The 14,772-nt window shown below is 37.3% G+C and overlaps 1 protein-coding gene across 3 annotated transcripts in view; it reads left to right on the plus strand.

The window, feature by feature from the left end:
• Window positions 1–3: 3 nt before the first annotated feature.
• LRWD1 (leucine rich repeats and WD repeat domain containing 1) overlaps window positions 4–14,772 on the plus strand; it is a 42,496-nt gene continuing 27,727 nt past the window's right edge. For all 3 annotated transcript variants that reach the window (XM_067472031.1, XM_067472032.1, XM_067472033.1), the window contains exons 1-4: window positions 4–92; window positions 6,008–6,137; window positions 10,967–11,201; window positions 13,295–13,414. In XM_067472031.1, coding sequence (XP_067328132.1) covers window positions 6,058–6,137; window positions 10,967–11,201; window positions 13,295–13,414 — 435 coding nt within the window. In that variant the 5' untranslated portion in view covers window positions 4–92; window positions 6,008–6,057. The remainder of the gene's footprint in view (window positions 93–6,007; window positions 6,138–10,966; window positions 11,202–13,294; window positions 13,415–14,772) is intronic.

Genomic DNA, 14,772 nt, shown 5'->3' on the forward strand with positions numbered 1-14,772 from the left:
CCCCGCCGGACCCCCGGAGGCCCCAGCCGCGGCCAGGAGAAGAACCGAGGGCGGGCGGCAAGCGGGAGCAAGAGCGGGGCGCTTCTCCTGAGGTAAAAAACTACGCGAGGCCCGGCGCGGAGAGAGGAGCAGGCCGCTCCCACCGGCGGAGAGAACGAGAGGGAGGGAGGACGTTGAAAAGGGCGGGAAAGGCTTCCCCAGGCCTCGCGAGGGAGGGAAGGAGGGGGAGGGAACTCGCTTTCCCAGAAGCGCCTTGCGCGGCCCCGGCATTGAAGGAGCCTTTGCGCTCCCTCCCGGGGCATGATGGGAGTTGAAGTTTCGGCGCCAAACTCTGGAGGATGCTGAGGAGGATGCTCCTTTTGGGAGAAGGAAGGGGCATTTTTTGTTTCCCTGGCGACATCTTGGGACCCGTTTCTCTCTCTCTCTCTATCATCTAAATATAGAGTATTCATCAGTCTGTTTATACATATGAGAATATATACTATATATTAATATTATACATAGTATATTATATATATACACACATGCTGTATTTAAATAGTAATTGTATTTTTATATATCATATATTATAGGATATATTATATATTGTATACGCTATAAATATACATATTATATATTGTATACACTATATATTATATATTATTATATATTGTGTACACTATATATATTAATATTATACATATTATATATTATATACAATATATATATTAATATTACACGTATTATATTTTACATACACATACACTATAGTTAAATAATAATAATAATTGTATATTATGTATTGTTTACACTATATATATTAATATTATACATTTTATATTTTATATATGCACACATGCTATATTTAAATAGTAATTGTATTTTTATATATTATATATTATTATACCATTATATTATATATTGTATACACTATATATTAATATTATATATATTATATAATATAAAATATAATATAAAATATTACACATATTATATATACACACATGCTATATTTAAATAGTAATTGTATTTTTATATATTATATATGATTATATGATATATTGTATACACTATATATTAATATTATACATATTATATTTTATATATACACACATGCTATATTTAAATAATATTTGTATTTTATTATATATACTTTATATTATATATTGTGTACACTATATCTTAGTATTATACATTTTATATTTTATATATACACATATGCTATATTTAAATAGTAATTGTATTTTCATATTATATATTATTATAGGATATATTATATATTGTATACGCTATATATTAATATTATATATATTATATATTATTGTATATTGTGTACACTATATATAAATATTATACATATTATATTTTATATATACACACATGCTATATTTAAATAATAATAATATTTTATTTTATATATTATATGATTATTTATATTATTATGTATTATATACACTATATATATTAATATTATACGTATTATATTTTACATACACATACACTATAGTTAATAATAATTGTATATTATTATATATTGTTTACACTATATATAATAATATTATATATTATATTTTACATACACATACGCTATATTTAAATAATAATTGTATTTTATTATATATATTATATCAGTGGTTCTCAACCTGGGGTCTCCAGATGTTTTTGGCCTACAACTCCCAGAAATCCCAGCCAGTTTACCAGCTGTTGGGATTTCTGGGAGTTGAAGGCCAAAAACATCTGGGGACCCTAGGTTGAGAACCACTGTATTATATGATTATATTATATGCACTATATAAATATTATACATATTATATTTTATATACACACACATGCTATACTTAAATAGTAATTGTAATTTTATATATTATAGGATTATATTATATATTGTATACACTACATATTAATATTGTACATATTATATTTTATATACACACATGCTATATTTAAATAATAATTATATTTTATTACATATTATATATATATGATTATTTATATTATATATTATATACACTATATATATTAATATTACACATTTTATATTTTATTTATACACATGCTATATTTAAATAATTATATTTTATTATATATATTATATGATTATTTACATTATTATGTATTATATACACTATATATATTAATACTATACGTATTATATTTTACATACACATACACTATAGTTAAATAATAATAATTGTATATTATTATATATTGTTTACACTATTAATATCTATTAATATTATACATATTATATTTTATATACACATACACTATATTTAAATAATATTTGTATTTTATTATCTATATTATATATTATTATATATTATATACACTATATATTAATATTATACACATTATATTTTATATACACACATGCTATATTTAAATAGTAATTGTATTTTTATAGTAATTGTATTTTTATATATTATTATAGGATTATATTATATATTGTATATACTATATATACACATGCTATATTTAAATAATAATTGTATTTTATTATATATATTATATATTATTATATATTTTATACACTATATATATTAATATTATACATATTATACCTTATATACACATACGCTATATTTAAATAATAATTGTATTTTATTATATATTATATTATATATTATTATATGATTATATATTGTATACACTATATATATAAATTGTATTTCATTATATTTTATTTATTTATATTTCAAATTTATATGCCGCCACTCCCCTAGGGCTCGGAGTGGCTTACAAGAACAAACTAAAATCTAACACAAAGTAAACAACATATCAAAGATCAAAGGCCTGTCGAAACAAATATGTCTTGCAAGCCCTGCTATACTCACATGCTATATTTAAATAATAATAATTGTATTTCATTTTATTATTATATGATTATTTATATTATTATATATAACTATATTTTATACATATTCTATATATTCACATGCTATGTTATATTTGTATAACAATAATAATAGTATTTTAATAGTATTTTATTATATATTATTAATATTAATGTATGTCCTGGGCCATTATATATGCACACATACATACATATATGTGTGTGTTAGTGTATGCATATGTAGATAGATCATATATATATATAATCTATATGTTTATATATCATCTAGATATGTACTATAGATCATATATATACACACAAAAATCTTATCCTTGTATTGAGCATATAGTTGTTATTATGGTTCTCTTTGAGACAAATGGAGTAAATTTATTTATTTTGAGTACTTTTTGAAAAATCATTTCACGCAACTGGAGTTTGAAAAGAGATTTTCATAAAAATAAACCCATTGGGAAACTTGGTGGCAAAGGCTGGCCTCGCCAAAGAGTTATAATTCATTTATTTTAGCTTCGTAATTCGATCTCACCTTGCTTTTCTGTGATTGGAAAGAAAACTGATACAAGATGGAAATCTGCCAGAACAGGTCTGAGTAAAAAGATTCATTTACATATTTTTATATTCCACCCTATCTCCGCAAGGGGACTCAGGGCGGATCACAGTACACATACACAGCAAACATTAAATTCCGTTTGGGATTTCTGATCTTTTTCTTTATGGTGTTGTCAAATACCTCCCCTTCTTGTTTTAGCGCTACCTAATTTCTCTACTTACAGCTCAAGCTGTTTTTGAACTGCTTAGGTAAACAGTAACCTGGGCTGACAGTTGGGAGCTCATGCCGACTCAGGGCTTTGAACTGGCAACCTTTCAGTTGGTAGATCTTATTATTGCTGGTGATTTACCAACTCTGCTAAAGCCCATCCTGAATCCAAAACAGACTTGTCACTGAAGTAGATGTTGATTTGGACTTCCAACAGGAAAGTTTGGTTGTTGAGGAAAAGAAATAAATGTCCGTTCTCACCTCGCTAAAAAAGAAGAGTGTCTCCTTTGAACTGTGATCTCTCTTGTTAGAACGAGAGTCTATTCTTTCTCTATTGGTTTGTAAGCTGCCTGTTTCGGATTATTTATTACACCCAAGTGATTGAACTGCAGCTACAAACTTTGTTTTTCGAAATTGTGGTTTCATCTTCAAATTGGCGGGGATGAGAGACAGGGCCTTCAATGTGTTTTGATCCCATCATGATTTTATTTCTTTCGGATCCTGAGGTGTCTTGTAGCAACCCTGCCATTTGTTTCACATTTCCCTTTTGATTTCTTGAAAGCTTGCAGAATAGATCTCTTATATCTCTGCCTGGGTTTATTGTCATTGTTCTCTTGGTTTCCTCTCATTTGTTCTTTGCTGTTTGGCTGAAACTCACCTTGCATTTGGCTGCCTTTTTTGCATTCCTCCTTGTGTTGTTTCAAGGGTTTCTCTGGCTCCCAGTTGTCCAGACGCGAATGGATTTTTCATAGGAATGTTAAATTCTATAAAGAATTTATGTTTTGTCATGATATTGATTTTAGAGTTCCTTAATTGCAGACAGTAGTAGTAATAATAGTTTAGGATCTTGCGTCACAATCGGCTCCTGGTCTTGTTTTTGTAGAGAGAAGTGGTAGCCGAAGACTCTCTGCAAAAACAAGACCAGGAGCAGATTCTCTCTTATCTTTTTTTCCCCTTGCTGTTGCTTATGTATAGCCACTCATCTGCCCTTGCGGATTTGCAAATTTGATTATTCACAGGTTTGTTCAATCTAGGAATCTCTAGGTCCTGTAGTGTGATTTTGATCTTGAAATTTACAAAAGGGAACAACCCTCTAGCTCAGTGTTTCTCAATTTTCCCAGTGCCGCAACCCCTCAATATACTTTCTCACGTTGTGGTGATCCCCAACCATGAAATTATTTTTGTTGCTACTTCATAACTCTAATTTTGCTACTGTTATGAATTGTAAATATCTGATATGCAGGATGCATTTTCATTCACTGGACCAAACTTGGCACAAAGACTCAATATGCGCAAATGTGAACACTGATGGGGTTTGGGGAAAATAGACCTTGACATTTAGCAGTTGTAGTTGTTGGCATTTATAGTTCATCTACAATCAAAAGAGCATTCTGAACCCTATAAATTATAGAATTGAGCCAAATTTCCCACACAGAACTTGAAGGGACTAGCTGGAGCGAGGCTCTTTCCAGCCTCACATACTGTCCCTTGCCCACACATGCGCACCACGCTGCCATGTGCCAAGCACGCCTGCCCTCTTCTCAATGCTTGGATTCACAGAAACAGCCCTCCCCTTGGCTGAGAGGCCAGCCAATCACAGAGGATTGAGTGTCTCATAGTCGGGAGAAAAGGCCAGGGGAGTAACTGGGCTGTAATGGCTCTCCAACTGGGCAATGCATTGGCTGGAGGTCAGGTCCCAAATGCGGATGATGTTGTCCATGGAGGAGGAGAGCTAGAGCTGTGAGGAGGGGTTTTGGGGGCAGGATTTGCTTTCTGTTTTTAATAAGAAGGGAAGGACAGACAGAAAGATCTTCAGCCTTCTCTGCCAAAAGGGTTCCTAAGGCCACCAGAAATATATGTTTTCTGATGGTCTTTGGCGATCCCTCTGAAGCCCCCTCGCAACCCGCCCCCCCCCCCAGGAATTTCGACCTGAAGGTTGAGAAACGTGGCTCTAGCTCCTCCAAACGCAATTGCATGCTCAGCTTCCAATTACGCAGGAGTTACTCCCATTGAATTCGTAGGTGGAATTGCATAACTGTAGTAGCAGTAGTAGTTTAGGTTCTTACATCACAATCTGCTCCTGGTCTTGTTTTTGCAGGGAGAATTGGCAGCCGAAGACTGCAAAAACAAGACCAGGAGCAGATTCACTCTTACCTTTTTTTCCTGCTGTACAGCCCCTCATCTGGCTTTGCAGTTTTGCAAATTTGATCCTTCACAGGTTTAGTTTAACATGTTCTTTCTAGGAATATCTACGTCCTGTTGTGTGATTTTGATTTCGAAACTTACAAGAAGGAACAACCCTCTAGCTCCTCTCAATGTGATTGTACGCTCGGCTTCCATTTACACGAGAGTTACTCTCATTGAATTTGTAGGAGGGATTTCATGGCTGATCTCCCCTTTTTATTTTTTTCCCCCGGAAGGTTCCACGAAGACATCTCCTGAAAGAGGAGAGAGTGAAGAGATATTAAAAATGACCAAAATAACAACAGAACTTCTGTTGGAAAGAGCCGTGCCCAAGTCGACAAGGCTGCGAAAGATCAAAACTCTCAAGTAAGTGCAGGCTTATGTCTTGAATACTCTAGAGATTTCCGTTGATTTTTGGAGAAAAGGGGAACTTGGCTTGCTTAATAACACTATGTCACAAATTTTGAACAGGTTTCTGTTCCTCGTTTGAAAGTGTTGTTTCCTGTTTCGTTGTGCGGTCCTGACTTTGAAAGGAGTTGTCCTATTCCGGAAACTTGTAGCTGCCACAAACTACCGTATATACTCAAATATAAGCCGACCCGAATATAAGCCGAGGCTCCTAATTTTACCACAAAAAAACTGTGAAAACGTATTGACTCGAGTATAAGCCTAGAGTGGGAAACGCTACAGCTACTGGTCAATTTCAAAATATGAGAAATAGATACCAATTGAAATAAATTAATTGAGGCATCACTAGGTTATTTTTTTTTAATGTTTACATAAAGCTGTAATTTAAGATAAGACTGTCCAACTCTGATTAAACCATTATTCTAACCTTCTTCAATGTAAATATACTGACGTATTTTTCCAATAATAATAGACTAAAATAATACATGTAATAATAATAATAGAGTAAAATAGAGGAAATGTAATAATAGGAATAATAGTGTAAAATGATAAATGTAATAATAAAAATAGAACAAAATGTAATAATAATAACAACAATAGAGTAAAATAATGGAAATGTAATAGTAACAGGAATAATAGTGTAAAATGATAAATGTAATCATAAAAATAGAGCAAAATGATAAATATAATAATAGAGTAAAATAATGGAAATGTAATAATAACAGTAATGATAGTGTAAAATTATAAATGTAACCATAACAATAATAAATGGAGTAAAATAATACATGTAATAATAACAAAATTCATAAAGTAAAATAATGGAAATGCAATAATAATAATTTTTTTTTTGTCGTGTCAGGAGCAACTTGAGAAACTGCAAGTCGCTTCTGGCATGAGAGAATTGGCCGTCTGTAAGGACGTTGCCCAGGGGACGCCCGGATGAATTGATGTTTTTATCATCCTTGTGGGAGGCTTCTCTCATGTCCCTGCATGGGGAGCTGGAGCTGGTAGAGGGAGCTCTTCCACCTCTCCCCGGATTCGAACCTGCGACCTATCGGTCTTCAGTCCTGCTGGCACAGGGGCTTAACCCACTGCGCCACCGGGGGCTCCTAATAATAATAATAATAATAATAATAAGGGATAAAGTAAAATAATAAATCTAATAATAATAATAATAATAATAACAGAGTAAAATAATAAATAACCTTGACGAGTATAAGCCGAGGGGGACTTTTTCAGCTTTAAAAAACTAGGCTTATACTCGAGTATATACAGTAGGTTGAATAGGTTAAGACTTGATGAGATATTCCAAATGTGCTATAGCAGGATGTCTCTCCCACCGTTTAATACACTTTCCCCACGTGTAAATCAAAGTGTTACATAGTGTAACCATTTTGCTAAGCTGTTGAAGTTTACTCAGTGGAGGGAAAATAAACATTGATAAACCTTGATTGTGGCATTAGGGCATGATGTCAGGAAAACTATCATAGAGCGGCAAAGTAGAGCAAGCATTTTCACTTTCTTCACCGCCTTATTTTATTTTTTTATTTCCAGTCCTTGAGTTGTAAATAATTAAGAGGGCACCAAAAGAGCTCTCCTTTTATGGTTTGATTCAGTGTTATGGGCCCCTCTGAACCTTCAAAGGAATGACTTCAAAGGAATCCATGCCACAGGTGTTAATTTACAACAAGTTGTAAAGTAATTAAGGCTGAGAAAAGAGCTGGAGCCATAACAATCGAAGGGTGGTGGTGGTGGTGCAGGGGTCTGGTGTAGATCGGTGGGGACTTTGAGCTCTGGGAAAATGTAAACAAAGTAGAAAGGGGCCAAGAAAAAGGAGGAGGGCTCGTAGCCTGGGGGTATTAGCAATGCTTTTGTGTGTGTGTAAAGCTCAGAAGTAACTTTCTCTCCAACCTGTAATGATCTGGAATAATGGAATCTGTTTCCAAGCCTTGGCTGCGAGTGGATGTATAGCTCAGGACATACAGTTTGAAAGTGTGCTCTTTCCGACTTAACAAGTTGGACTTAATTTTCGTCCAGCACCCTCTTCCTCAAAACATAATGAGACCCCTCCTAAGACCTAATAGAGAAGATTTGGGGTGTTCCCTCCCTTTTTTAGAGAATACAGTGTGGGAAATGTAGTCCTCCATGGCTTCCTGGGGGACGAAAGTGGCCTCTTGGCCTCTCCCATCTGAGTGTCGGGACCGGAAAATGTGTAAAGTGAATTTCACAAAGTTAGAATGGGTTAAGGCAGTAGTTCTCTACCTTCCTAATGCTGCAATCCCTTAATAGAGTTCCTCATCTTGTGGTGACCCCCAGCCCTAAAATTATTTTCGTTGCTACTTCATAACTGTAATTTTACTTCTGTTATGAATCGTAATGTAAATACGATTTACATTTTAATTCACTGGACCAAATTTGGCACAAATACCCAATACACCCAAATTTGAATATTGGTAGAGTTAGTGGAGGGGTTGATTTTGTCATTTGGGAGTTGTAGTTGCTGGGATTTATAGTTCACCTACGATTAAAGAGCATTCTGAACCCCACCAATGATAGAATTGGGCCAAACCTCCCATACAGAACCCGATACGCCCAAATCTGAATACTGGTGGGGTTTGTGGGTGTGTGATTGATATTGTCATTTGGGAGTTGTAGTTGCTGGGATTTATAGTTCACCTACAATCAAATAAAATTCTGAACTCCACTAACCATGGAATTGAACCAGATTTGGCACAACAGAAAATACTGGAAGGATTGGCCAACAGAAAATACTGGAAGGGTTTGGTGGGCAGTGACCTGGAGTTTGGGAGTTGTAGTTCACCTACATCCAGAGAGCACTGTGGACTCAAACAATGATGGAACTGGATCTGTACCAAACTTGGCACGAATACTCAATACTCAAGATTAATGCAACACACTTTACATGGGATTGCCTTTGAAGACTGTTCAGAAACTTCATCTAGTCCAACGAGCAGCAGCCAGATTACTAACTGGAGCAACATACAGGGAGCATACCACCCCCCCCCCCCCTGTTGTGTCAGCTCCACTGGCTGCCAGTCCACTTCCGAGCACAATTCAAAGTGCTGGTCTTAGCCTATAAAGCCCTCTACAGTTCCGGCCCAGCTTACTTGTCTGAACGTATCTCCCTCTACGTCCTGCCTCGCAGTTTAAGATCGTCCAGGGAGGACCTGCTCTCGGTCCCGCCAGCTTTGCAAATGTGTTTGGTGGGGATGAGAGACAGGGCCTTCTCAGTGGTGGCCCCCTGCTAGTGGAACTTGCTTCCCAGCGAGATCAGGTTGGCTTCATCCCTCCTGACTTTCAGGAAGAAACCAAACTCATGGTTCTGCGACCAGGCTTTTGGACAGAGGAATAATAGCACTTTGGATGTGGAATTGGACTAGAATGGCTATATGGTTGACAAATATTTTTAATTGTTTTTAATTTAATTATTAATTTATTGCTTTAAACTGCTGTTATGTTGCTGTGTTGTTCTCAGCCCGAAGGCGACTCAGGGCGGTTCACAAATGGCACAATTTGATGCCCTCCCAACATAAAAAGCAATGAAAAACAATTAGCATAAATAACATTACACAAAGCAGTAAAAACCAATAAAAAATAAATCCTCAGCGTCTCATTACTAAAATGATTATCCAATCGCATTGTCCAATCGTTCCGTAGATCAAAGTATGTCTGTGTTTGTAGATGCTTTCTCTAAAAGCCAGGTTTTAACTTTTTGCGAAATGTTAGGAGGGTGCGGGCCAATCTGTTATCCAAGGCTGGCTCTTTTCTAGTAGATTTTATTGTATTAACTCAATGTTTAATGATTTATAATCACTGTTTTGTTACGTATTTTATTGTGTTTAATTGTAGGCATCGAATATGTGCCGGCTGGAAGCCGCCCTGAGTCCCCCCTAGGGGGTTGAGAAGGGCGGGGTAAAAATACCCAAAATAAATAAATAGAAAGGGCATTCCACAGCCAAGGGGCCACCACTGAGAAGGCCCTGTGCCTCGTCCCCGCCAACCAAATCTGTGAAGGAGGCAGGACTGAGAACAGGGCCTCCCCAGATGATCTTAGAGTCTCAGGTGGTTCGTAAGGAGAGATATGTTTGGACAGATAAGCTGGGCCGGAACCATTTAGAGCTTTATAGGCTAAAGCCAGCACTTTAATTGTGCCTGGTAGCAGACTGGCAGCCTGTGGAGTTGGCGCAGCAGAGGATTTGTACGCTCTCTGAGCACCACTCCTGCCACCCGTTGGGCCATTTGGAACTTCGAACAGTCTTCAAAGGCAACCCCACATAGAGAGCATTGCAGTAGTCTATATGGGATGTTGACCAGAGTAGAGTAAACATGCACGCACACACAAAAGTTCACAGGACTGAAAACTTAATCAAGGATTCATCAGCATACCCATGTCATCTCTTCCTCGGTTTCGCTCCCAGATTGTACCTTTAAACCTTCCAATAATCAGCTGTTCTTCGTGGGGATCCCTTTCTCCTGTCTGTGACATCAGAGGAACTTCCAACCAATCCCTGCATGGATCCTAGTCAGCCAATCAGGAGGAGGCCCGGGAAGTAAACATGCACGCACACACCAAGCCTTTCCCCCATTCCTTCTCTTCTGCCTACCAACTCTATCCCTCCATTCTGTTTCTGTTCTCCTTCCTGCGCTTCTCCCTCCCTTCTCTCTCCTTCTTGGGGTTTCTCACTGAGCACAAAATGCCACAACACGTGTTTACGGTTATGTTTCTCAGCAGCATGATGAAGCCGTGTCCCTCTTTGCTTCCCAAGCTTGTCCAAGCTACAGATCACAAAGGATGACCTGGAGCCACAGTTGTTTTCTCACCTCCGGCACCTCCAAGAGCTGGACCTCTCCGACAACCTGCTGGAGCGACTCCCCGACAATCTCAGCCTGCCGAACCTCCGCGTCTTGAACTGCGACAGCAACCACCTGGAGGATGTGGTCTCTCTGCAGCAGTTTCCACAGCTGGAAGAGCTGACCTATGAGAACAACGTCTACCTGACTGTGAGTAGGTTTGGCCGCTGCTTGCAAACCTTTTCTTGCATCATCACTACTCTTCAAACTTGGCATTATACTAAATGACCTTTCACTAGTAGCTGGCCACTTGGAGTGCCTTTGGTGTGGCATGTGGCAGGGCTCAGACCGCATTGTAGTCAGTGTTTGTGGTTTGCTCTTCTCCATTTTCGCATGTTGTGGACTTCACTTTGTGGTTGGCTCTGTGGTGCCAGAGCACAGCCTGTTCAGCATCTTTCAGGTCGCTTGCCTTCTGCGTGCCCAGGAGGGAGTCTCTCATTTGGTACTAGCCATGGCTTCAGGTTTGAGCCTGCCACTTTTGGACTCCCATTTGCTGAGGTGTTCCTGCAAGTATCTCTGTAGATCTTAGGAAATTATTTCTTGATTTAAAGTATTGACATGCTGGCTGATATCACAAAACTAGAACAAAATGTGCTATAACAGGATGTTCCTGCCGCAAAGACAAAGTTCTGGCAGTTTAATACATTTTCCCCATGTTTTTATGATAGACCCAATTAGCAAATGACATTTATAACCCAGGAACAAAAATCACGTTACATAGTGCTGTTATAATTATTTATTATTATTATTATTATTATTAATATTAATAATAATAATAATGTATTGTTGAAGGCTTTAATGGCCAGAATCACTGGGTTGTTGTAGGTTTTTTCGGACTATATGGCCATGTTCTAGAGGCATTTTCTCCTGATGTTTCACCTGCATCTATGGCAAGCATTGCTTGCCATAGATGCAGGCGAAACGTCAGGAGAAAATGCCTCTAGAACATGGCCATATAGCCCGAAAAAAACCTACAACAACCCAATTATTATTATTGTCATTATTTTATTGTATTATTATATTATTATCTATATAAATAAAAATGTAAATGTTCGTTTGTGGGATTAACATAACTCAAGAACCACTGGATGAATTGACACCAAATTTGGACACAAGACACCTATCTAACCAACAAGTGACCGTCGCTCATAAAAACACTGAAAAACACAGCAGAAGAGACTTTAAAAGCCAAAAAATAAAAATACATTATAACGCATGCGCAAAACGACATATATACATATACACAAATATATAAACACACACATTTATACACACAAAACACATATACACAGACTGGGCCACAGCAACACGTGGCAGGGGACAGCTAGTATTATTATATATTATTATTATTTTTTGTTATTGTACGTTATTTTATGCTATTATATATTACTAGCCATCCCCTGCCACACGTTGCTGTGGCCCAGTCTGTGTATATGTGTTTTGTGTGTATGTATTTGTGTATATATGTGGTTTTGCGCATGCATTGTAATGTATTTTTATTTTTTGGCTTTTTAAGTGTATTCCGCTTTGTTTTTCAGTGTTTTTAGGAGTGATGGTCACTTGTTGCCCTGAGATGTATTGTGTCCAAATTTGGTGTTAATTCGGCCAGTGGTTTTTGAGTTATGTTAATCTCACAAACAAACATTACATTTTTATCGATATAGATTAGGGGTTCTCAAACTAAGGCCCGGGGGCCGGATGCGGCCCACCAAGGTCATTTTCCTGGCCCTCGCTCAGGGTCAACCTAAGTCTGAAATGACATGTAAGCACACAATAACAACAATCCTATCTCATCAGCCAAAAGTAGGCCCACACTTCCCATTGAAATACTAATAAGTTTATATTTGTTAAAATTGTTCTTCATTTTAATTATTGTATTGTTTTTAAGTGTCTTTTGCACTACAAATAAGATATGTGCAGTGTGCATAGGAATTCTTTCATTTTTTTTCAAATTATAATCCAGCCCTCCCAACAGTTTGAGGGACTGTGATCTGGCCCTCTGTTTAAAAAGTTTGAGGACCCCTGATATAGATTATCATTATAATATTATTTTTGTAGTCATGGAGTCACAGGTGTGGAGAAAGAGGGAATGGGTTTGATAAGCTGGTGTAATTACTGTCTCTGTTAGTTACTCTATTATATGTTCTCTGGGGTTTGTTTGTTTATTTGTTTACTTGTATACAAAAAAGTTAAATTTGGGAAAAAAGAAAATGCTTTCTTTTCTTTTTGAATTCTTTCTCCAGCCCAGCGATGACTACAAAGTCATGTTTCTTCTGCGAAACCTCCGGCAACTGAACGGCAAGGACATCACCAAGCTGGCCAATCACGTGAGAGTGATCAATAGCCGAGAGCTGACGACGAGGGTGAGTTTGCCTGGGTTGGGAGTGCGGCCAAACGTCCAACAGATAACAATCTGCGGCATGCGGGCATGTTTATACGTGGCAGTTAAAAGTGTTTTGGCAGATCCATCAGGGGCCACAAAATGGAGCAAGTCAAATACTTTTCGATACCTTGGTATTTGCTACAGATATAACCTGTCGTGGCTCTCACAGCGATGGGCAGTGGCAGGATTCTGCACATATCAGCATTGTAGCAATATGTCGTTGTTTTTCTGCAGTAATCTTAACCAATATAACCCTACTGCCCTCAAAAAATTTTAAGCTAGGGTTGGTCTCTTTCCCAGCAAACTCTGCTTTCTCCCTGCTGCTTCCCTCTCCTTGTGGCAAAAGAGGCCATTCGTTTTGAGCAGGGTCCTCAACCTGTGGGTTCCCAGATGTTTTGCCTTCAACTCCCAGAAATCCTAGCAGCTGGTAAACTACCTGGGATTTCTGGAAGTTGTAGGCCCAAACACCTGGAGACCCACAGTTTGAGAACCACTTATTTAGAGGAAATGCAGCCTTTTTGGTTTTTTTTCTTTGAGCAGAACATGAAACTGGCTTTGGTAGGCTTCCGAGGTTTACAAAAGGCGAACAAAAAAGTATTGCGTGTTGTTAATGTTATTGCCTTGTTTTTTGAGTTATTTTGTTGTTGTTGTTATTGTTTTTAGTACTATTGTATTTGGGCTCGGCCTCATGTAAGCCGCACCGAGTCCTTCGGGAGATGGTAGCGGGGTACAAATAAAGGTTTATTATTATTATTATTATTATTATAGTTTTGATTCTTAAGACTTTGGGAGGCTTCCGAGATTTACAAAAGGCGAATGAAAAAGTATTGGGTGAGTTTTGATTCTTAAGTTTTTGGCGCACGTGCAGGATGTCACGTCATAAATACAAATTTAACTAATTTGATCCAACTTATTGTATAGGACTGTGTTGAGATTTTGTTGGTGTATGCCCATATAGGCTGTGCATTGTATACATGGCAGTTCAGCACAGGAGGTTGATTTTGTGTGCATTGCTTAGTTGTTCCCCACGCGTTGCTGTGGCCCAAATGCGGGTTCTGTGTGGGAGGTTTGGCCCAATTCTATCATTGGTGGGGTTCAGAATGCTCTGTGATTGTTGGTGAACTATAAATCCCAGCAACTACAACACCTAAATGACAAGATTCTATGTTCCCCAGACTCGACCAGTGTTCACATTTGGGCATATTGAGTCTTTGTGTAGAGTTTGGTCCAGATCCATCATTGTTTGAGTCCACAGTGATCTGGATGTAGGTGAACTACAACTCCAAAACCAAAGGACACTGCCCACCAAACCCTTCCAGTATTCTCTGTTGGTCATGG

The sequence above is a fragment of the Anolis sagrei genome, chromosome 11, assembly GCF_037176765.1.
Source record: "Anolis sagrei isolate rAnoSag1 chromosome 11, rAnoSag1.mat, whole genome shotgun sequence".
Classification (NCBI taxonomy): domain Eukaryota; kingdom Metazoa; phylum Chordata; class Lepidosauria; order Squamata; family Dactyloidae; genus Anolis; species Anolis sagrei.